The 24,915-nt window shown below is 47.6% G+C and overlaps 1 protein-coding gene across 3 annotated transcripts in view; it reads right to left on the bottom strand.

Moving 5' to 3' along the window:
* The window catches only part of LOC142576572 (3-oxoacyl-[acyl-carrier-protein] reductase FabG-like), a 73,806-nt gene that overhangs the window by 29,396 nt on the left and 19,495 nt on the right, over positions 1-24,915 (bottom strand). For 2 of the 3 annotated variants that reach the window (XM_075686753.1, XM_075686755.1), the window contains exons 2-4: positions 20,595-20,734; positions 7,195-7,287; positions 5,714-5,852 (exon numbers count right to left, since the gene is read on the bottom strand). In XM_075686753.1, the coding sequence (XP_075542868.1) occupies positions 5,714-5,852; positions 7,195-7,287; positions 20,595-20,734 (372 nt within the window). The remainder of the gene's footprint in view (positions 1-5,713; positions 5,853-7,194; positions 7,288-20,594; positions 20,735-24,915) is intronic. The other variant, XM_075686754.1, reaches the window with a different exon arrangement.

Below are 24,915 nucleotides of genomic sequence, written 5' to 3'. Positions count from 1 at the left end.
ATGCCTAGCGCCGAAAGGTCGCGCAGGATTCCGTACCGCCAGGTTGTGTCGTATGCTTTTTCCATTACCAGAAATACAGATAAGAAGGATTGTTTGTGTATGAAGGCATCGCGAATGCTCGCTTCGATGCGCACGAGATGGTCGGTTGTAGATCGCCTTTTCCTAAAACCGCATTGAAATGGGTCAAGCATTTTACTAGGCTCTAGGAGATGTATCAGACGGCGATTTATCATTTTTTCGAAAAGCTTACAGAGGCAGCTTGTAAGCGCTATGGGACGGTAGCTAGTAAGCAATGAAGTGTCTTTACCATGCTTCAAAATAGGGATCACAATAGCCTCCTTCCACTTCGATGGGAGATAACCAGCAGCCCAGATAGCATTGAGAAGTGTAAGTAGTGTGATTTGTGCGTCCGAGTGCAGGTGTTTAAGCATATCATACATGATTCTATCCGGGCCCGGTGCAGAGCTCCGACATACTGACAAGGAGGCTTTAAGTTCAGCAGTGGTAAAATGGAGACTTTAAGGATCGTTTGGCGTGCATTTCCGATTCAGATGCTTGAGTTCTTCCATTTCTTTATATTTAAGGAAGTTCTCTGAATAGTGAGTGGAGCTGGACACTCGCTCGAAGTGTTCACCCAGAGCATCAGCCTGGTCTTGCAGGGTATCGCCTTGTGTGTTCACCAAAGGGAGGGAGTATGTTTGTCGCCCTCTTATGCTATTTACCTTGTTCCAGACTTTTGCCTCATCTGTATACGTGTTGATACCCGATAAAAACTTCTGGCAACTGCCTCTTCTGGCCTGTCGGCGGGTTCGCCTGCCTTGTGATTTTACTTTTTTAAAGTTGATAAGATTCTCCGCAGTGGGGGAGGCGCGTAGCAACCTCCACGCTTTGTTTTGTTTCTTTCGAGCGATTCTACAATCGTCGCTCCACCACGGGACACGCCTTTGACATGCCAAGCCATTTACTTGTGATATGCATTTATATGCGGCATCTATTATGAAGGCTGTGAAAACTCCACTGCAGCATCAATTCCTAACGAAGACATGTCAGCCCATGAGATACTATTAAGAGATCGAAATTTCTCCCAATCAGCTGTCTCACTCTTCCACCTAGGAGCGTGTGGTGGATATTCGTTTTCCTTAGGTGATCCTAGCAGTATAGGGAAGTGGTCACTGCCGTAAGGGTTGTTGGTAACTTCCCATTCAAGTTCAAGCACTACAGACGGGGAGACTATGCTAAGATCTATTGAAGAATAGGTTCTGTTTGCAAGAGAGTAATATGTGTGTTCCTTCTTATTCAACAGGCACGCACCAGAAGAAAGAAGGAACTGTTCAACAAGTCGTCCTCGCGCATCTATACGAGGGTCGTGCCACAGGTAGTTGTGTGCATTGAAATCGCCAAAAACAATATAAGGCTCTGGCAATTCATCTATGAAGGACTGAAATTCATATTTAGTTAATTTGTAATGTGGGGGTATGTAGAGCGAGCACACAGTGATAAGTTTGTTTAGGAGAACAGCACGAACCGCCACTGCTTCAACGGGCGTTTGTAGCTGCAAACGTTGACACGCTATGCCTTTCAAATCAGCATGAAGCAACCTCTTGGAGGAGGCTGCAGACAGGAACATATCCAAACCTAAACACACTAAGCAAGATGTTTCCCACCCAGTATAGAGACATTTGCCCCTGGTGCGGCGCCAAGCCCACCTTATATCACATTACATGGGAATGCGTTCAGAATCAACAATTCCTTCAAATAAAAGACCCGAGTGCGGAGCAGTGGGAGAGGGTGCTCTCCAGCAGCGACCCGAAAGTCCAGCATGGACTAGTAAGGCACGCTCGCCGAGTAGCCACCCTCAGTGGTGCCCTGGAATAGGGGCGTCGACCCTGCGCAGATGGGGAAGAAGACCGTGAAGACGGCCGACCGCATCTGCCACCGCTAATTTCTAACCAATTAGAGCAAATAAAGTTTTTCCTCCTCCTCCTCCTCTGAATAACAATGGCAACACCGCCCGATGATGCGACAGCATCATCGCGATCATTGCGATAAGATATATACCGTCGGAGAAAGTTTGTGTGTTTTGATTTTAGGTGTGTTTCCTGTAGACACAGCATGTTTGGATTGTGTTTGTGTATGAGTTCTTGTACGTCATCCAGGTTTATAAGAAGACCTCTGATGTTCCATTGAATAATTTGTGTATCCATATTTAGAGTAAATTGGTGCTGTGTGTACGGAAACGGAAGTGATGCCTTAGGTTACAGAGCTCTTTCGAGGCCCTGTAACCGGGGTTCTGCCCTTTCTGGAGCGTTCGAGGGAGCCTTGCCGCTCCTTAGGCGCTTGGCGCGCCGTGAGGATAGGTGTAGTGTCCATTGCCTTTAGCGAGGCGCCGGACACGTCCTCTTGAGAGCGAGAAGTTTTTCGAGTGAGTCCTGCCTCGGAAGGCAAGACCCTTGCGCCCACCAGCCCGGAGGTCGATGGGGCACCCTGCGGGATTTGGCTGCGCCGGCAGTTGCCAGCGCTGGGAGGGGCCGGGTAGGTTGGGGCAGCCTCGGCTGCGCCCACCTTCGGGGTCGATGGTCCCCCCTGCTGTGTTGACGGAGCAGCGCTAGCTGCAACCGCCGCGGGGGCAGATGGCGTAACTGCCGACTCACTGCTTGTGGGTCGGACAGCCGCCGGAGGGCGTTGTGACGCTGCCCCCTTACGCGCCACATCGGCAAAGCTGCTCTTAGACAGGTATGACACCCGCCTCTGTGCCTCCCTGAAAAATATGTTTTCTTTGACTTTGATTGTAACAATCTCTTTTTCTCTTTTCCAGGACGGGCAGGCGCGTTAGTATGCGGCATGAGGCAGTTGACACAATGTGGAGTGTTCTGGCACGTTTCGGAGGAATGTTCATTGTCACTGCACTTGGCACAAGTCAGCCGGCCTCGACAGTTCTGTGAACCGTGGCCGAAACGTTGGCACTTAAAGCATCTGAGAGGATTGGGAACCTATGGCCGAACACGAAGTTTGATATAACCAGCCTCGATGCACTCGGGAAGGACACTTGAGCCGAAAGTGAGTGTCAGGTGTTTCGTCTTGATCTCTTTTCCATCTCGCCTCATCTTAATCCGTTTAACATTTATAACATTCTGGTCACTGAAACCCTCGAAGAGTTCAGCCTCAGTGAGCTCCATCAAGTCATCGTCAGAGACAACACCACGGGTGGTGTTCATCGTGCGGTGCGGGGTTATAATTATTTGGGTTTCCCCAAATGACACTAGTGTTGACAATTTTTCCTATTCTTTTTGATCGCGGAGCTCCAAGAGGAGATCACCGCTTACCATCCTCGATGCCTTATATCCAGGAACAAAGGCTTCAGTCAATGACTTCGAAACAAGGAAGGGTGAGATAGTTCTTACTGGTTTATCTGGTTTTGCAGAATGGATGACATGGAAACGCGGGAACGATTCTTTTTGGCGGCCAAAAAATTGGAAGACTTCATCGGTGCGCCCTCTTTTCTGAGGGCGATCAGGTAGAGGAGGGAAGGAAGTAGCCATGTGTGGACGTGTAGTTTTCGGCAGCAACGCCAGCCACCCACCATGGAGTCTAACAAGGGGACGCTGCAGGGCCTGAAAAACAGGGCCTGCAAACGCCAGCTGTACGTTGCCACTATAACCCAATATGACATAACCAAGGTTGGCTACTCACACAAGGTTAACCCTTGCTGCCAGGAAGGTCGGAAGTAATAAAGAAATGAGAAGGAGACAGTAAAGGTGGAAAGTAAAGGAAAGGCGAAGGTAATAGGGAGAGAGAGACAGGAAAAGGCAACTACCGATTTCCCCCGGGTGGGTCAGTCCGGGGGTGCCGTCTACGTGAAGCCGAGGCCAAAGGGGTGTGTTGTCTCCGCCGAGGGGCCGTAAAGGTCTAAACACCCGCCGTCGGCTCAACCACCAGGATCCCCCTTTCCCCGGACACGGCTAAGCCACGCACGGTTAAACGCGGGAGGGTCCAACCCTCGTGTGCTCGGGTACGTGGTGTCGCAACACACCAAACGCCTGCTTACGCAGACGTCCCTGCGGGGGGTAATCATCAGGGAGATGCCCTTATTACCATTGTTCTATACGAAAACCGCTTACGCGGTGCCTTGGCAGCGTTTCTCAGTAGCATAATTTGGTGCTCATCGGCAAGGTGAAATTGTCATAGGAATTTTGGCAAAATATTTAGCCAGGGGTCAATGCACAAACGAACTATTGAATGTCTAGACTCAATTTCGAAACTAGTTAGGCGGCTTACATCAAACGCAGCGCTGAAAAAGCTGCATCTATATTTCTAATGCTCTCATGTAAAGCGCCGTTCCGACGGTGATGCTTGTAATGGTGTGCACACGGTGGACGCCATTGTTTGCGTTTGTTTTCGCACTGAACGTAACGGTGTTTGGTTCTGAGTGCTGGTGCTCAGTGCTTGGCTCATGTTACACGCGCTTCATTTGAGGCAAATGTACTGTACCAGTGGTATGAAGGACTAGTTGAATGCCGGCTCTGTGTCGCATGATGTGGGCGCTTGTTAAGTGCAATTCAAAATAAACATTGAAGATTGCCAACTGATCCGTGCATCCCTTTGAAAAGCAGATACTAATTTGCAACGCAGACGCCACGCTAGCCCACACCGCTGGGAAAGAAAACTCCACTCAAACTTCACAATAAAGATTTTTCTTTCTCTCACTCTCTCTCTGGTCGCCGTAATGACCACAAGTACCACTGAAATACCGAATACTCTATTTACGACATTCGTACATACGAACGAGGAATATTCTAACACGTTTATTGTACTAAACAAAAAGAGAATGTGAAAAGAAATACACATGCATGTTGAACACATGCATGTTCGCAAGAAAAATGTCCAGCAGGGCTATACTACAATGGTGAAAGCAGGTAGGGCATATGAAGAGCTGATTAAGCGATAAAGACAACGCTCCCTCAAGAAGAGCAAAAGTACAGTCGAGGGAACGCTAATTACAGCGTTTAGCTTCGATGGGCCTTTTATAGATGAGATTACGCAACCTCCAACACTAGGCACGTGAGGACACCGTGCATACAAAGGCACAAGCGATCTCGGTTCTTGTAGCCTTGGTACCCGCCGCAGGCTAACTTCCAGATATGCCGTGCGTGGCGGCGCCACGTGCCACAGAGCTAGGACTCTCATGCTCCAATGCCGCGTTCCTTTCCCTTGGCACGCACTCAAGCACTTCCCTGCCCCCACATTTAGCGCAAAACATTGGGCGAGCGAGTGCCCTCATCCTTCTCTGCTCACCCTCTCATGCTTTCCCTCGCGCCTACAACAACTGACGCCGCGGTGCGTGATAGAACATTATCACACTTGGATTTTATGCGGCACATTGCGCCAACGTTCGCGGCGATGCCGACGAAGGAATTTCGCCCGGAGTGTCTCTGCAATTGCTATTGCACTTAAAAATAAAAATGCTACAATGTTTTACAACTTGTACATCTTGTACAACTACAAATTTGTACGCCAGCGTCAATGCCGAGATTTCTGTTCTTTTCTGTATCTTATGGCACCCGAAGCATAGTGCAAAGCACGTACTTTCAATGTTACGTAAATGCAAGGCACAATGATAGAATATTAAGTCTGGTAATGCGATTAACAATATTGCATCACTTCTTGCCACTTCAGAAAAATACCTAAGAGTAGACATTTCGGTGACTGAGCATACCTTTAACCTGCCGTAAGTACGGCAAGGCGCATCTTAATACTTGTATGGGGCCTCGCAAGTTGACGTTCATCAGCTGGTCATAGTTGTCAAGCGAAGGACTGTCCGTCGATCCTTCCAAGTAAATGCCGGCGTTATTCACCTGGGCAAGTAAGGGTATTCAATCTCATGCACAGAGATGCAAAGCAGGTACACAGTTCCATGAACCAACCTCGTAGCGAGTAGTGAAAAATCTGTAGACGACGCACGAACGTTACAAATTAGATCAGTCAGCTAAAACACATATTTCGAATTTTACTGCGGGATTCGTTTTTGAGTAGCGCTCCATTAGCCAAATTTAATATCACAATGGAACAATAAAATTCAGCATACATCTAAAACGCACTAATATCTCGACCGCAGTTTATCCTTGTGGTTCGAGTCCCGCTGTAGCCCATTTGTGAAATGCTAGGTTATGCGGCACCACATAAAGAACAAGAAACAAAAACTAAACATTACACGCAGTGTGCTCTCTGCATGTGTGTACTTCTTGTTTATATTTTCCTTTTTATTATAGCATTAGTAACTAATCTTGGATTTTGGTATAGCGGGATCTATCGCAGCATACCCTCCTATTTTTCTACTGCTAAACCTTTTCTTTAAATTCAGACGCAATTTTGAAGTAAATGCCAGCGAACAGCGTTAGTTTTACGCCGCACCTCTTTGAGGTCTGATTTTTAATACGCGCGCGCGCTTGTGTGCGTGCGTGCGTGTGTGTGTGTGTGTGTATGTGTGTGCGTGTGTGTGTGTGTGTGTGTGTGTGTGTGTGTGTGTGTGTGTGTGTGTGTGTGTGTGTGTGTGTGTGTGTGTGTGTGTGTGTGTGTGTGTGTGTGTGTGTGTGTGTGTGTGTGTGTGTGTGTGTGTGTGTGTGTGTGCGCGTGCGCGTGCGTGCGTGCCTCTACCCCGTCATTGGCTTCCCACACACTTTTTTCCACTATGGCCATCCTAATGCTATCCCATAAAAAATCACTGGTGTCGGCACTCTCAGATATATGATGTATTACACTTAGCACGCAACACGAGCACGCAGAGAGTTCCCACCAGTGTCTCTCTTTATTTGTACTTGCTTCTTACAGATATTCCGGTCATCGGCCTATCGCTGTCGTAGGGCCTGCGCCTCCTGCTCTACGGAGATTTCGCGAACTTCGACAAATATTGCACAGGTATTTAGAATTTTAACGCGTACTTTGTAGGCCTCTCAACACTCTGTTCGTAAAGTCTACAAGGCTTCTGAAAAGATTCACTTCGAAACATCTCCTCTGCCAAGAGCAATTTTTATGAATCGCCATCGCTGGACGGAAGTATGCAAGACGCGAGTGAAAGTACGTGACAATGTACCTGCTCACACTACTGCGGGAACATGCCAGATCACATCGCACTTTACGATGACAGATGGCGCAACGCACGCCTAATTGCCCTGGCATTATAGGCGTAATCCAACTTACGAGAATGTCGATTCGGCCGAACTTCTGTATGGTCTTCTGAACAACAGCAGCCACATCCTCTTCATGCAACACGTCGCCTTTTGTGACCAGAACCTAACAAACAGTCCATCGGTCACAATATGAAATAATAGAATATTTGCAAAGAGCTGAGTGAAGCATTTTGTCGAGTCGTGAAATAGTAAAGCCTGCGGGGATTGAGGTATGCCCCGGCGCCTTATTGCGGGCATTAACCTGCTATACCGTCTCTACGCCTCACCCTTTCCAATCGTGATGGTTGTCTATGATGGCCTTGCCAAGAACCGGTTCCCGGGGGTGGCACTTCTTAGGGCAGATCGTGACGGCCACGGCGTTATGGTGGCGCAGATAACGCGTTAGGTGGAGCATTGGGTATGTACACGTTTTTTGCTCCCGTCAGCCACCACCTTTGTTAGGGTCTCGGATTTCAGCTCCTCTACGGTTCCTTTGCATCTACAGCGAACGCGTTCCTTGAGTTGATCCTTCTTCCGAACACTAGTAACGTGTGCTCCTGCTGCACTGAGCCGCACTTATCAGAGGCCGAAGCCGACGGAGATCGTCAGAGCTCTCGCGAGTGTGCCCATTGGTTAGGCGAGAGCAAGCAGCATACCCGGGGATGGAGGGGAGGGGCTTTTCCTAGCGGCGTGTCGTGGGAAGCTGTCTTCCCTCAGCGACCTGCTAGCAGCGCCCCTTTCTGTATTTTTCGCCCTGGGCGCAGGGGCCATTTTATTGCCGCGTCGGCGGCTCGGAACCGTAGGTTTATAAAGTGTGGGATGTCAGCGACGACAACAAAATTGTCAGTCACTTTAGTTCTATACGCGATTTGAATTCGAAAACAGTATGGCACCACAGCTTTAACTGAATCCTCCTAAATCCACCTTGTTCTTATCTTTTACCAACCTTAATCCACTTTATTCCACCTTGCTGTAAATTTTACGAACTCTAATTTATCTTATTCCATCAAAATCCACGTTATTCCACATAATTCCAATTTTCTCCACCTGGCTCTGATTAGCACCAACCGTAATTCACTTCAATCCGCATTGTTCTACTTAATACACTTCTATACACCTCACTCTAGTTAGTACCAAGGTTGGTCCACCCTAATCCACTTTAATTTACCATGCTATAATTTTTAACCTTGCTCTAATTTGTACTTACCTTAGTCCACCTTAGTCCACCTTAATCCACTTATTATCCCTTGATTCATATTATTTCACCTTAATTCGGTTCACCTACCTTCTATATTACTACGCGCTTAGTCAAGCCCTGCATCAAGTAAAACTCTTGCTTGGGCTGGTTGGTTCATGCTTGAATTAGTAAAGGTAAGGCGCAGAAGACCAGGACTGAAGAACGCCAACGACAGGACCGGCGCCACTCGAGACTGGCAAGCTGAGACGGCGATCAGGTTGACGCACAAAATGGCAGGATCGGTGCGAAAGCTTGGTTGAAAGAAAGGGCCCAATGTAGAAGAAATATGCTCATGTAAAACTCTTTCTCGGGCTAGTTGGTTCATGCTTGAATTAGCAAACGCAAGACGCAGAAGACCAGGACTCCAGAAGAACACAAAAGACAGGACCGGCGCCACTCGAGACTGGCAAGCAGAGACGGCGATCAGGTTGATGCACAAAGTGGCAGGATCGGTGCGAAAGCTTTGCTGAAAGAAAGAGCCCAATGTAGAAGAAATATGCTCAAGTCTCAGCTTCACAGTCTCGAGTGGCGCCGGTCCTGTCGTTTGTGTTCTTCTTGAGTCCTGGCCCTCTGCGCCTTGCCTTTACTAATTCAAGCATGAACCAACTAGCCCAAGCAAGTGTTTTACTTGAGCATATTTCTTCTACATGGGGCCCTTTCTTTTGACAAAGCTTTCGCACCGATCCTGCCATTTAGTGCGTCAACCTGATCGCCCTCAGCTTGCCAGTCTCGAGTGACACCGGTCCTGTCGTTTGTGTTCTTCTTGAGTCCTGGTCCTCTGCGCCTTGCCTTTACTAATTAAAGCCCTGCATAACGTCCTCGGTAGAAGCGTTGTCTTCTCGATCCAGCCCGGCCACCGCATATAAGCGTTCTTACAGGAAACGGACCCATAGTACTTCCTATGGTTTTGAGGACTCCTTTGATCAATTTCGGTGTCTCATTTATGAGTCGTCAAATTGGCTGATTTATTACAGCGAAGCTGTATATGGCTATTTCCAGCGGATTGATGTGCGTAAATCAAAAACCATGGGCCGATCTCGAAGATAGTGCAATACCAGGCCGGCCCGCGGCTGAGGTGAAGCAGGCTTCAAGCGCTCCACCAACTTGGAATGAATGAATGTTAAATGTTTAATGGCGCAAGGGCCAAATATGACCAAAGAGCGCCATGTCTGTGATAATGAGTTCGCAGTGTAATTACGATTTCTATGAAGTTGGTGTAACGTGGCTGTAAATGGGAATTAAAAATAATTGCTCTAAAGTGCGTGAACTCTGTATAATAAAATATGGCAATGACATATGACTGGTACTATGAACGTTGAGATGCATTTCAAAAGAATGATACGATGTATGAAATATATCTGATTCTAAAGAAATTACTAGAGGACTACTGCCTCCTTAGAACCCTTGAAACACAAGGGCCTGGAGGCACGTGCTATACGGAACAGCTATCACAGCGGCATACTCTGAAGAGAGGAGGCGCTACGAACGTGTGGGGCTAATAACATGCAGCACAACATCTTTCAGAAAACCTAGGACTGCGTTGGTGTCGAAGAGTGGTTCCGGGCGAAGTAACATTACAGGATGAAGGCGGATGTGTTGCCGGTATGCTAGGGGAAAATGGTATTTTCTCTCAGATTCGGCTGCCCAACAATACACGAGGACGTGGAGGACGGTCAGCCTCTCCCCACATCTACCACAGGTTCGAGGATCATTTTCAGTGAGTAAAAAGTAATGAGGGCCAAATGTGTGTCCTATTTTTAGACGACAGAATAGGACATCTGTTCGCCGTGATTTTGTTGCGGAGGGCCAACAGCCTAACTGTGGCTTTATCACGTGCAGTTTGTTATTTATTTCTTCGTCCCACATGCGTTGCCAGTGCTTTCGTAGTTTCCTTCTTAAGAAAGGCTTTAGGTCTGTGACAGGGACCGAAGCAGTAGGATTAACAGCAGGGGATGCAATTGGCCGGGCCATCTGGTCTGCCAGTACGTTACCTTCGATTCACCTATGGCCAGGTACCCAGCATATAATGATATGCTGGTCAGATAAGCTTTGCACAGGTCGGAATAGACTTCAGTGAGTGCGGGATTTTTATATTTGCAGAGTGACATTAACGCCTTCACCACACTTAGGGAGTCCGCCAACTTGGAAAAATAGGTTTGTAAAGAAAAATAATAAGCAAAAATAATAGGTTCGAAATTTACCAAGTGCCCAGAATATGGTCAAACATTCCTTCTTCGTAACGGAATAATTCTTCTCGGCTGTGGTGAGGGTGCTGCTTGCGTATGCAACGACCTACTCGTCGAATCTAGATTTACGCTGCGGGAGCACAGCGCCGAGTCCAACACCACTGGCGTCGGTGTGTACTTCGGTCGGAGCTGCCGGGTGGAAGTGAAGCAATATAGGCGGCGAGGTCAGTAGACGACACAACTCTTGGAAGGCATCGTCACAAGCGGACGACCAGGCGTAGTCATTCAAGTCGCTCCGTAGAAGCTGATTTAAGGGAGCTGTTATGGACGCAAAATTCCGAATGAAGCGGCGAATGTAAGAACACAGGCCAAGGAAGCTGCGAAGTTCTCTTACGGAGGAAGGTTTGGGAAAATCATATACTGCAAGGAGCTTGGCGGTGTCAGGAAGAATACCGTGTTTAGATACTACATGACCAAGGGTGGTGAGCTGACTTGCGCCAAAGTTGCGTTTCTTCAGGTTAAGCTGAAGGCCAGTGGCAGTTAGGCACTGCAACACTTCCTCCAGCCTACAGAGATGAGTGGGAAAACCGGGCGAAAAAATAACCATGTCATCTAAGTAGCACAGACACGTGTTCCACTTGAGACCACGCAAAATATTCTCCATCGTACGCTCAATGTTGCGGGGGCGTTGCAAAGCCCGAAAGGCATGACACGAAATTCATATAGGCCATCTGGTGTTACAAAGGCCGTTTTATGTTAGGGGCACGACGCCGCTGAAAGGATGGGACGCTTACCGTTGCTGTTCTTCCAGATTACGTTCGTCGGTGCCTTATGTCCGTGGGTTGTCGAACTTTGGCCGCGCTGGACTGATCAAGCATTTCTGCCCCGGTTTCCAAAAGTGCAAGGATGGCCAAGTTTGGTTCCTTCGGCTACTGGTGGCTGGCAACATGGTTCCTTCACAGACGCCCTCGCCAGCTATGAAGCGGGATATAAAGGCCAGCAAGGCACCACTTCGGTCGGGCACGACACCGCTGAAAGGATGGGACGCTTACCATTGCTGTTTTTCCAGGTTGGTTACTTCAAAGATGCATCCTGTATAAAATGCAGCCATTACTGCCTTGTTGTGGTGTTGTGCCCGACTGAATTGTATGATAAGATGCGGCGTTCGCTGCTGTTATTTTGATTCTTGCGCAAAAATTCTGCACGTCTGTTGTTGTTGCTTTCGGGTGACATTGAATCAAATCCCGGCCCTACCGTCGTGCAAACACTTGAAATTGTCCTTGAAACTGTGCGTAGGCTAGAAGTGGGTCAGAATGCATTAATCGGTGAAATTAAGAAGGCTGAGCGATAATCAAGATGCTACCGATAAAGAAATTAAAAGCTTGACCTAGAGAGTGTTCACTTTGGAGGCAAAGCTTGTTCACTGTCTCACTGTCTGTTCACTGTCTCACTGTCTAACAGCTCTTATCATGCTACTTGCTCATTTCCCAATCAACTTCTGGAACTAATGTCAAGGTGTGACGAAGCTGAGAACAAAATGCTACGGTGCAATCTGTTGTTCTTTGGAATTCCCGACGAGGATAAAGAAAGTTGGTCGACTACAGAAAGAAAAATTATTGCCATATGCTCGGATAAGTTAGAAATAACAACTGCCGGTTCTCAGTTTGAACGTGCGCACCCGCAGGGAAAACTTGCTTCAAATAAATCTAGACCAGTAATTGCCAAGTTTACGCTCTTTAAGGATAAGCAGGAAATTCTGACTAGTGCATATAGGCTGGAAAATACTGGGATCTCTATTAGAGAAGATTTTTCGCTAGCTACTCGAGAGGCACGTAAGAAATTACTTCAATTTTCCAGAGAACGTAATTGTACTTACAAACTGAATGTCGACGAACTTCGTATCGATAATACTACGTATATTTACGACAGTTGTTCTGATCCCGTAATACCTGATCGATAGCTAGTTCCCGATGTGCGCAGTGCTGGAATCCAGCGGCTATCAACTACACGTGCACCTTCACTTTCAGTATCATTTACTAACATCCGCAGTCTGTTGCCGAAACGTGTCCTGCTTGAATAATATCTTGAAGATAGCATGTATGATGATGTATTGCTAACCGAGACCTGGCTTAATGCAGATGTAGGTGACTCTGAGTTATTTCATACTTCTAATCAGTACGCCATTTACCGCCATGATCGTTCCCATAAGAAGAGGGGCGGCGTGTTGGTGGCCATCAGTAAAGCTATTCCTTCTTTTCTCGTTGACACTGACGCTGCTCTTGAGGTAGTTTGGGTGGCTTGTCGCACATTATACGGGAAGTTACTGATGGGCGTTTGTTATCGCCCACCTGCCGTTGACCGCTTGTTCGTGTCCGATCTTCATAAAAGTATTAGCAGGGCCCTTGAACAGTTTCCCACTAATAAAATCTACCTATTTGGGGATTTTAATTTTTCTGATATTAATTGGTCTCGCTTGTTTTCATCGAGCATTGATTCACGTGATTTTATTGAGCTGTGTTTAGAGTTCAATCTTACGCAAATTGTTTCTGAGCCTACCCGCGGTACTAACATATTAGATCTTATTCTCGCAACAGAGCCACATAGCATAAGCCCTGTCATGCAACTTGATGGCTTTAGTGACCATAACCTACTGCAGTTCTTAATTTATATTCCACTGAAATTCGCTGGTGCTGAACGTAAGATTATAAGCGATTATAGCAAAGCAAATCATGAACAAATGAACAATGAACTTGAGGTTTTCTTTCAGGAAGCGTTTCTTCCGTCATTCACAAATAATTCTGTTGAAGCGAATTGGAATTCATTTAGAAATACTATGTCACTCCTAGTAGACAAATATGTGCCACTACTCACTATATCTAATGACAAACGTAACCCATGGTTTAATAAATGACTTAGATCACTCCGAAATAAAAAAGAAAGGTTATACGCTTCTGCTAAAGGGCTATCATGTCCCTCGGCATGGTCTAAATATAAGGATTATTTAAAATCTTCCTGCCTAGCCATATGTGAAGCCAAAAAGAAGAATTTTTCCAAAGATCTGTCCTCACTTCTACACGCTACCCCTAGAAAGTTTTGGCAAGCTATCTCTCCTGGTCGTGACAGTAATACAGTATCATTACATGACGCTGGCAATGTTCCTGTCCGTGCATCTGAGTGTGCTTCAAGTTTCAATTCATTCTTTAGCTCTGTGTTCACCAATGAAGACTGCTCCTCCGTTCCCTGTGTGTCCGACCTTCATTATCTCTTCATGTCCCCTATAAATATTAGGGTTGAAGGCATTTCAAAACTAATACGCGATCTAAAGGTGTCTACATCATGTGGCATTGACAATATTAATTTTAAAATTCTAAAAAACACGTCAGCAATATCCTGTCAGATTTTGTACTACATCTTTCATCAGTCTTTATCAACAGGTCTTCTGCCTGTTCACTGGAAGATATCCAAAGTTATTCCTATAATTAAAGATAGAAACAGACACTCACCTGGTAACTACCACCCCATTTCACTAACATGCATTTGTTGTAAGCTTCTTGAGCACATCATTGCCTCCCATTTATCCCACCATCTTGAACCTAATAACTTTTTCTTTCAAAATCAACATGGTTTCCGTAAAGCGTTGTCTTGTGACACCCAACTATTGGAATTTACGTCAGATTTACATTATGGCATGAATAACAGCAAAACTATTGATTGCATCTTTCTGAAATATGCAAAAGCCTTTGACGGAGTTGCTCACTGTCGTCTAATAGGTAAATTACCTGCTCTTAGGATTGACTCATTAACATTATCTTGGATTCGGAATTTCTTATCTAATCGGCACCAGTTCGTATCTGTGAATAACTTTAGCTCCTCGACGTCTGTTGCAAGGTCAGGTGTACCCCAGGGTAGTGTGCTAGGCCCCCTTCGTTTCCTAATTTTTATAAATGATTTACCGAGCAACATTTCTTCCAGCATACGACTTATTGCGGATGATTGCGTCATTTAAAGAACGATTACTGTCATGATGATCACCTAATTTTGCAAAATGACCTTCACCTAGTTAATCAGTGGTGCGCCGTTGGCAAATGACACTTAGCACATTAAGTGCTGCGTTCTTTCCTTCACTCGTACGAAATCAGGATCAGACAAAATCTACTCGTCGGAAGTTCCCCGTGACTCTACTTACAGATATCCTGGTGTTTATTTTTGTACTAACCTAGCCTGGAGCTTTCACATCGAGAAGATATGCGCTATAGCCAACAGAACTTCAGGGTTTTTACGTCGTCATCTGCACCTCTCGCCATCTACCATCCGTCAACAAGCCTACCAAACTTTTGCACGCCCTCAACTTGAATATGCTTCATCGATCTTGTCCCCTCATCAACAATACCTAATAGATAAATTGGAATCAATCCAAAATCGTGCTGCCCGCTTTATAACTTCTAACTACAGTCGTCAATCTAGCATTACCCAAATTAAACGCGATGTTTCCCTGCGGGACATGGATCCTGCCGCTCTATTGCTCTCCTATGTCTCTTTCATAAATACTACTATAACTCTTGGTCCAGCCGCTTGTCGCTAGAAACTCCTTCTCGCATGTCTACTCGACTTCATAATCATCTCAGTTTCAGCGCATTTTTGGCCGCACACAGTCGTGCAATAACTCTGCATTACTGCGCGCCATCGCACTATCGAATAGCCTTCCAAATAATATTGTCTCAATAAAAGATCCTGCCAAATTTCGTGAACATTTAGAACTTCACATGTTCGCTTGACTTTGTTGTACGACTTCGTTTTGTATTCGCCTTTGTATTTTCTTGAATTTGTATGTATTTTTGCAATGTTTAACAGTGTTCCTTTTTTTTCAATGTACAAACTTATTTGTTTCTCTTACTATGTAGTTGCCTTCCTTGCGTTAAATTTTAGCATTTTTCTGTAACCCCCCCCCCCCCTCTACTCAATGCTCCTCCGAGCCTGTAGGGTAAACTGAATAAATCAATTATGTTTGTCTTCGGGTGCCATGGGGACTTGCCAATAGCCACTGCGTAAGCCAATAGAAGAGAAGAATTCCGCGCCTTGGAGACAGTCAAGGGCGTCGTCAAATCTCGGAAGAGGGTAAACATCTTTACGAGTTATTTTGTTAAGACGACGGTAATCGACACAGAATCGTATCGATCCATCCTTATTCTTGACAAGAACAACGGGGGATGCCCAGGGGCTGTCCGAAGGCTGAATGACGCCGCGCTTGAGCATGTCAGCTACTTGGTCGTCGATAACTCGGCGCTCTGTCGCGGATACGCGATATGGTCTTTGTGGCAGTGGCGCACTGGTGCCCGTGTCGATGCGATGACAAACAGTTGACGTGCGGCCCAAGGGAACATGCTGGCAGTCGAAAGACGAACGGAACTTGTCGAGAAGACGTAGAAGCAGGACGCTTTGAGAAATAGTCGACGTGTCGGCGATGGAGCTATGTAAAATATCGGGCGAAGTTGGCTCCTGCGCGGGGTTACAGGTCACTCCGGCGACCTCATGAGTGGCGATGGGACCACTTGGTATGTACATGACGGCAGCAGGGTCGACAAAGTGGGCACGGGCACCGCACTTCCCACGAAGCAAAGTGAGGGGACAGGATAATCGGTTGGCGACGAGCAGTCTGCTGACGCCGGCATGAACGTCCGAAAGAGCGAAAGGCAGCGGGGAACATTTGCGCCGAGCGAAAATTGCCGATGGCGTAAAAAGTGCGCTGACATCAGCAACAATGTTGCATGACACTGTGGCAAGTGCAGATGAGTGCGGTGTAATGGTAACGTCTTCGGCAACAAATACTTTAGCTTCAGGTTCACGAGCGTCAAGGAGTGGGGCATTACACAGCGTTTGAAATTCCACTTCAGCACGAGAACAGTCGATGACGGCCTTCGGAAAGGAAGTCCCAGCCCAAAAGAAGATCGTGGAAACAAGAACACAGCACCAAAATTCGACGATGTAGAGGAGGTCGTTGATCACAACGCGATCGATGATGTGGTCTGCGCTGGCAGTACGAAGTGACACGTTGGACAGTGGCGTCGTGACTTTTCGGAGCGATCGGCAAAGTTCGGCACTAATAACTGAAACTGCGTCACCAGTGTCAACGAGGGTGAGTGCAGCGACGCCGTCCGCGTATACGTCAATAACATTAGTCGGAGGAGGGAAAGGCCTTCGTCTGTTCGTGGGTACGCAGCTCTTGCCTCTGAAACTGCGACGATTGGTTTTTCCGTTCCGACGAAGAAGGACAACGGCGCATCGGCGAAAGCGAGCGGCGCCGAGGTGATGGCTAACGGCGGTCAACAAGAGGGCGGTGGTCCGAGTAGGAAGACATCTGGCCGTGTTCTGAGATGCGGAGGGTGACGGGTATGGGTAAACGTATGGTACGGCGTCGAAGCTACGGCCGTAGGACGTTGCGCGGCGACGACAAAATCATGCAACGTGGCCAGGTACACCACACGCGAAACATATTGGCCGGTTGTCAGGAGTGCGCCATTGTCCACTGCTGTACCGCGGCTGAACGAAGTGAGGAGCTGGACGCGGTGGCACGACCGTGGGGATGGCGCAAAGGTCGCAGGGGTTGGCCGCGCGGGAGCCTCGGCATAGCTAAGAGGTGCAGTCACCTCGGGAAAAGCTACTAGATTCGGTACAGGCGGAGTTTCGCGGTCAGAAGGGAGAGCTGCGCACACTTGCTCCTGGATGACCTGGCGAAGGTTGGCCGGCAAAGGCGAAGGTGGTGGTGTGGCTGAGGACAGCAGCGAAAGCTGACGAGCGACCTCGGCATGGACGAACTCCTTTATTTGGCAAAGCAGGGAGTCTATCTCAGGAGCCGCGGTCCTGCTCGCGAGGGTTTCGTCGGACACAGGGGGGTGTCGCGTGAGAAGGCACTGTCTGCAGAGCTCGTAGAAACTTTGGCAAAGCTCGTTGACCCGAGAGACAGCGCCTTGGTTTTGGAGAGGAGCAAATGAAAGGCATCGTCGAAAATGCCCTTCATGATATGACGTACCTTGTCCGCCTCCGACATCGTCGGGTTGACACGCCGGCAGAGGTCGACGACGTCCTCTATGTAGCTGGTGAACGTTTCACCAGTTTGCTGGGATCGGCTTCGTAGGCGTTGTTCAGCACGAAGTTCGCGCACACCATTGCGGCCGAAAACTTCTATAATCCCGGTTTTAAAGCTAGCCCACGTGCGGAGATCGGCTTCGTGGTTTTTGAACAACAGCCTCGCGACGCCCGATAAATAGAAGATCGTGTTGCCGAGCTTTAGGGGATCGTCTCATTTCTTGGTGTTGCTGGCACGTTAATACGATTCCAGCCAATCTTAACGTCTTTCTCATCGGTGGCGCTGAAGATATCAGGATCCCGCTAACGCTGGGCACCTGCACATACGATGGCTGGAGCAACCGGTGGGGATGTCGGGCTGGGGTCGTCAGGCATGACGGATGGCAGAGTTCGGGTGCATAATTACAGGTTGGGTAAAACCGTCGCACCTCCACCAGAATCTAACAGCACAAGAGAGCAGCAGGCAGTGTATCTCGAGCTCGCGCCTCCCGGACGACTGGCGATGTGGCTGCGGCGCCGGGCATTCCTCTTCACTACAATTTGTTACCTTAGGTCCAAATGGAACCGGTATCAGATATTAAATTGATAAGAAAGGATAATACATTTCGACCGCGTTCCACGCGCGTGCGTATCTCCTTTCTTTTCTTTCCGCTCTCCCGTGGTTGCGGTACCGTCTAAACGTCACGCGTGTATAGTTTCCTCCGGTGCCTCAAGGTGGCGGTCCCGTCATCGAAGCGAATGTATACGAAAATCACAGTAAATGAGTCCGTACCAATGTTCAAAATTTGTTGGCACCTCTGTGTCGTATGCTAAACAGCTTCGCTGGTCATCCTCCTTCAGAGTGAAATGGCTCATGATTTTTACAGCGAAGCTGTTTATGCGGCCCTATGCCGGCGTTGTCGGGCTTCGCTAAAAAGGGGTCACGTGACCTAGCGGGCGAAGCAAAGAAGAGCTCAACCGTTGGAAAGGGGTTCGAGTGACCCCATTCCCCTGTGAGAATGCTCTCTTATACGCGAATCTTATACGGTAGTCACACCATGCTGTTTCGGCGACCGAGCCTGATGGACATCGATCGAATTTATCAACGATTGATTCTACCCTGCCGCAAAAGAAATAAATGTTATGCTGGCGGTTTGTGGCCAGCGAACAGTCACCAGCGATTGAAACGCGATACAAAAAGCGCGTGGCTGCCGGTACTTCTTGCTAGTGCAAGAAGTGCCGGCAGCCACGTCAATCCTCCAGCCAATCCTCAAAACAATTGTTGCCCCCGCATCTCCAGTGGTGGGTCTCACGTCCAATATACGGAGATTTGGATTAGTGGTTCCCCATATTCCATCACAGTTACAACTATGGGCCGACCACGTGTATTGCGTACTCCTGATGAAGAAGCTGCCCACCGCGAGCGTCAGTGAGAGTTGGCTCGTGAACAGGCTCTTGGTCGTAAGGCCTACCCCGACATGCGCGCCAGAGATGCGTAGTTTAAACGGCTGCGCCGAGAAGCCGATACTGAAGTGCGCGCCCGAAAGGCGCAAACACAATGGCAGCGTCGGAAGGTGAAAGAATGGTGAAATAAAAGGTTTACAATATAGACTGGTTGCGAAGATAGACTTGCATGGTATAACACTCCGTATAACTAACACAGGATCGCTGTTCGACCGTCTTCACGGACTGGAAGAGGGGTTACTTTTTCCTGTGTGCGTGTCGCGCGTTTTCTTGTCGATGTAAAATGAAAAGAGCGCTCTACAAGAACACTTAATACGTCCCTACCAACGCTTTACACCAGCAGGAAAGCAAAATACGGGAGGTTTCCGGCAATGGGTTTTTTGTGCTCTTTTATTAAACTCAGCGTCACAAGCTGTCACTGCCAGCCTAGTTGTTGTTCACACTCTCGGGTAACCCGGTAAACTACGAACGGTAGGAAGTATGTGTTCAACTCTCTTGTACTATGCAATCCTGTTTTGTGAGTAGCTGTTACTCGAGTTCTGGGTCTTGCTGAATTTTTTTGGTGTATATGCGTGAAAATTTATTTCTGGGCCAAATAAAGGCGCTAGCCGTATACTAGAATAGTTCTGATCAAACAAATTTTGGCATAAAACTTACAAATATAGGCCATCCCGTCTATGTTAGATTTAACAATGAACTTTTTGGAAGTATCTATGCTCTGTTCTGTAATATATTATGCCAACGTACAGCAACCCTTCTAATGTCATATATAGGAGATCTATCAGAAACATTCTCAAGATAAAGTTCTCACAGAAAACGGTGACGCACTCGCTGGGAAAAAGAGTCGCACTTTTGCCCGTAAGGCGAAGCATAGATTCGGATACAAAATTAGTAGACGATGCAAGCATAGAAATTTTATCGGCCGTAAAACTTGTAAATATTCGCTCACTCACTAAGTGAACAAGCATGGTGTACAGGCACATAAGCAGACATGAATACATCTCACTCGATGAGCACACAAACTTGCTGTCAGAACGCTGGAGTGAGGAAGCGTGGCAGAAGAATCGAGCGAATTGACTTTCGTGTGGCTTCTCGTTTCATCGCGAACTAAGCGGTGAGAACACAGCACACACGAAGCTGTCGGCCCTCTGTGCACGTAGACGCCTGGACTCTGTCGCCATCACAGTTCGCTTTTAAGATAGAGGCTGCAGGGCCGCCCCATACGCAGCAGCCGCCAAAGTAGATCGCTCCCTCCAATGCCCCCGGTGCTCCCTCCACGCTTCCCTGCATTGCTCCCTTGCGGGCGCGAGGTTGAGCCGCCATCATCAACTTGGCTTTTCACGCTTTCACTCGCACATGGGACGATTTTATCGCCCTTGAACCTTTCACGGAACCTCACAACGATGCCGACGGTGACGGCAGAAATGCACAAAGAGAGTGCGTATGATTGTTATAACAATTAAAAGCTGCAAAACATCTTACTTTTTCTTCTGGCACTCCTTTGGCATGGCATTCTTGGGCGACTCTCTGAAGTTCTGTCAAATTTCTCGCCGTCAGCGACAGCCAAGATCCTAGGGAGGCGAAGTGCAGTGCTGTTGCTTCTCCAATCCCCGACGATGCGCCTGCACGTCAACACAGCATGAGTTTCTGTGAAATGTTGCTTAATAGTAGCAGCATCAGCACTATCCTTTAACCTACATGCAGGGAGTGAATATGCAGACAACAAAGCGGGCGGCATTGCAACCCACAAATCAGGTTATCACGAAATGAGCCCCGTTCCTTTATACGGTGAGACCTTATGCACGGTGCACTCGCCATTCACGGCTGAATCACTGGATTCTTCTAGGAAATTCCAAATTCTACAGAAACACCACAGCCAGGGGAGCATTGCGGGAGAAGAACTATGGTGTTTCAACAGGACAGTCATCGCGACGTCGCTCTGAGAATATCGACGAACGAATTACCGAAATCCGGTAGATCGCACAATAGTTGCAATATTCTTGACACTCAACAAACTCCACATATGTGGCCGGTGCCTGAGCATGCTATTTCAATACTATACAGGAGTATTCTATAGATGTTCGCATAGAAAAAACCGTCGTAGTGGCATTCTGAACTTTGCACCAGATGGAGTGCGTTTCCCTTATGCGCCGGCAAAAAAGCGTTTGTCGCACGCTTTTTTTGGACAAACAACTCGGAACACCCAACAAATAAGGTGATTGTACATGGTTCACTTATCGCGAGTAGCGCAACAAGAAGAAACGAAAAAAAATTCGTCGACGATTGCGAGACTCAATAATGCTAATTTTGATCGCAGCTGTTCAGGAATTTTGAATTCGAAATATTTTGTGCCACAGATTTTCATTCTCAGCGACAGGATCTTATCGGCGGAGGCGCTGAACCTCTACTCAGGCAACGAGTTTAGCCGCTGCGGCCAACGAACCACTACAACCGGTCACGTCGCTCATTGTTCAGGAAAGCAAGGAAACCTTGCGGACACTATTTTGTATTATGACTATATTGTAACGATAGTGATAGGGAAGAGCTACACAGTGTGAAAACTCTGAGTTAGAAATTTAACTATTTATTTATTGGGCGAAACCTCGAGGACAATAGCGGTGTGCAGAGTCGGCGACCACCAGAAATCTCATCTACGAGTCAAGCGCGTCGGCTTTTATGCATGGCTCGTCGAAGGTTCGAGTTTAATTGCTTGTACCCCCGTAGCTTGAAGAAAGTACCAAATAATTCGCGTCGCGCACACATTTAGACTGAAAAATCGCAAACCATAGCGATTGAAACAAACGCGAACGATGCGAAACCAGGCAAACCAAACAAGCGCGAGCGAGCGCTGACGCGGGCACAGGATAGTAGGAAACTAGCGCTCGGGCGGGTCTGCATGACGCTAATTTCCCTGAGCACGTCACTAAGGTTGCAGATCTCATTGGTCTCTGCCGGTCGTAGCTCTCCTGTTTCGTTTCTCGCTCCGCGTTCGCTCTTTCAACTTTCGCGGAGCTCGTTCGCTCGGTAATGAAACCGCCGACGACGCTCGCCGCAGGAACGGGCGTCTAAAGGTACGTTCTCCTTTGCGAAAATAAGCTTGCGGAAGGCGCCTTCGCGGCAAGCATTCTCTACCGCGCGAGGATGGGTACAGAATCCATTTTTTTTGCTGCGCCCCGTTTCCGCAAACCCGAGCGAGCCAATAACAGGCGCGGAAGTCGTCACACGGGCGCTAAAGTGAATGCTCTCTCCGGGGAGCCCGACCGGCGCGCACGCCATGTCCCAACAGGCGGGGAGGAACAACGATTGAAACGCGCGGAAATTCTCGCGGGCTCCCGAGACATCTTGAGAGGAGACGAGAACTCTCACCTGCTTGCCGCTCTACGCGACCGTGAACGCGCAGTGGTATGGCCTTCAGAACGTGGCACGCGCTTTTTTGCGCAAGTTTAGGACATACCTTAAGAGGTGGGCTTTCATTTTGCGCGACCGATTTTTGTGCCCGCTCAGAACCCCTACTCATATACAGCATATGAGATGAAGGCGGCGCCTGGCATATTATGTGTTATAAAGTCGCAATGTTTTCCCCAGGAGAAGGGGTTTTCAGTTTTTCTGAAACTTTTTCGCAGCGCTTTCATAAATACTAACTCCACCACGTCCTTAGGTTTAGTCTTTGTAACTACTGCGTTGTTGCGCGTCATTATCCGTAGGATTTGTGGCCTCTGCAATAGCCGAGGCGGCATTATATCGAGTCAGCGTCAAGCGTAGCCATTATTATGAAGGTAGGGACTGCAGGCGCTGTGTCTTTTGCTACTGGGCATTCACGCGTTATATATGCGGAAGTCTTTCAAATTGCGAATCTTTGCTGTTTCTGCTTCGTTTTTGTTGGCTCGCGCGACACCACTACCAATTTCTGAGATGTTCACTTTCCGCGATAGCTCCGTGACTATGTGACTGCGCTGCAGAGCAATAGGTCACGCGCTTGTCTCCTGCCGTTGCAGCCTCATTTTGATGATGGTATAATGAAAAATGACTTTGTACAGCCTATTAGGTTGTTGGAAAACCAGGTTTGTTGGTATAGAGTCATGCCTGCAACACCGCGACTAGACGAAGGCTATGAAAAATGAATCGACACCATATGTGCGCTGAAATGAAAACAGTTAAAGATAATGATTTAACCGATGCGATGATGTTTTCTTCAGCGCTCGTTCTTTCAGCATGATGGACACTGATAGTCGAGAAGCATCAGTTATTTAACTAACATTGCTTAAATAACTTCTAGTTACTGCTTTGTAACTGTTAACGTCAACATTGCAATGTCAATATTGGCGGTGAATGCCGCCGGAGCCAAAATCTATTTCCGTGGATTTAAAAATGCGATCTGTTCTTATATATTTAAATGAAATTTTACAGCAGAACTGATCGCACAGATGATTGTCGATAGTAATGCGAACAGCATTTGAGCAATAAAGAGACCAACCAGATACCTGATGTCACGTTTATTTAATACGTGTAGCGATAATTGTGAGAGTTTTGTGGTCAAGGCTATATGCCACATACTCCGTTATCGTCCCACTTTGCTATTCCACTCGCTTGCCGACATCGCCCATGAGCATGGTCGCATGACGAAGACTACATGAAGACAACGCAGTGATGATGGCATGACGAAGAAAATATCGATCAAGCGACAAAGGCGGAATAACGACGACGGCATGTCGAAAAGATGTCGATTATTATATTTTGCGATGGGTAAGGACAAAAGCCAGACAACAACGATATGAGAGCAATGAGACAACGATGACTATGACCATCATGGCGTGACGGTGACAGTATGACGAGAACCGAAGAAAGAAGCTGGAATGACGACGATGACCCGACAATGGCAGAATTACTAGGACAGTATTACAACAGTGTTACAGACAGTATGATAGCTTCTGTCTGACGACGTCCGATTGAAAACGGCGGAATAATCCCGACAGCATGAATACGATGAAATGACGAATACAAAAGGACGTTGATGGCTGGACGAAGGCGGTATGACGATGACCAAATGACGACAATGGTTGACGTTACTGATGTGATGACCTTGGGGAAACGACCACTTGCAGCGATGAAGAATTAAAACGGTATCACGACGATGGCTCATACAATGGCATGATGTCAATCGGATCTCGAACTTACAATGACGACAATTTCACGACCACGACGGCATCATGACGATAGTAAGAGAAAGAATACATGACGACAACAATATGTCGACCACGCAAAGATGATGATGGCGTGACAACTTCATGAGGAGATGGGGATGACGACGAGTGTGTGATCACAATAACGTAACGATCGTTGTATTATGAAACCTCTATGACGACGATAGCGTGATGATGACGGCGGCATGAAGAGAATCGGGTGACGAAACTGCGGTGACGAGAATGGCGCAACCACCGCGCTATGACGAGAATGATCTGGCAACCGATGCATAATAACGACTGTCTCCCGATGACGGCATGACAATGGAGGCGTAATCATGATTGAATGACGTCCGTACGATCGAAGAAAGACTTACGTTGATGGAATGGTGAAGGTTTGGTGGTTACAAGTGAATATGGAAGAAAGATTGACGTCTAAGAAATGACGAAGGCTTGACGGCAATGGGATGTCGGTACAGAAGTTTTGCCAATTATAAAACGACCACGTGATGACGACCGCATGACTAAAGTCAGATGACAGAACTGGAATGATGATGATACACGGACCGCGACGGCCTCATGACCGACAACGCATCCCTAGTCGCCCCGGCTTTCAGGCAACT

Source organism: Dermacentor variabilis, chromosome 3, assembly GCF_050947875.1.
Source record: "Dermacentor variabilis isolate Ectoservices chromosome 3, ASM5094787v1, whole genome shotgun sequence".
NCBI classification, from domain to species: domain Eukaryota; kingdom Metazoa; phylum Arthropoda; class Arachnida; order Ixodida; family Ixodidae; genus Dermacentor; species Dermacentor variabilis.
The sequence above is the reverse complement of the archived record's forward strand: the minus strand, read 5'-3'. Positions and strand labels throughout refer to the sequence as shown.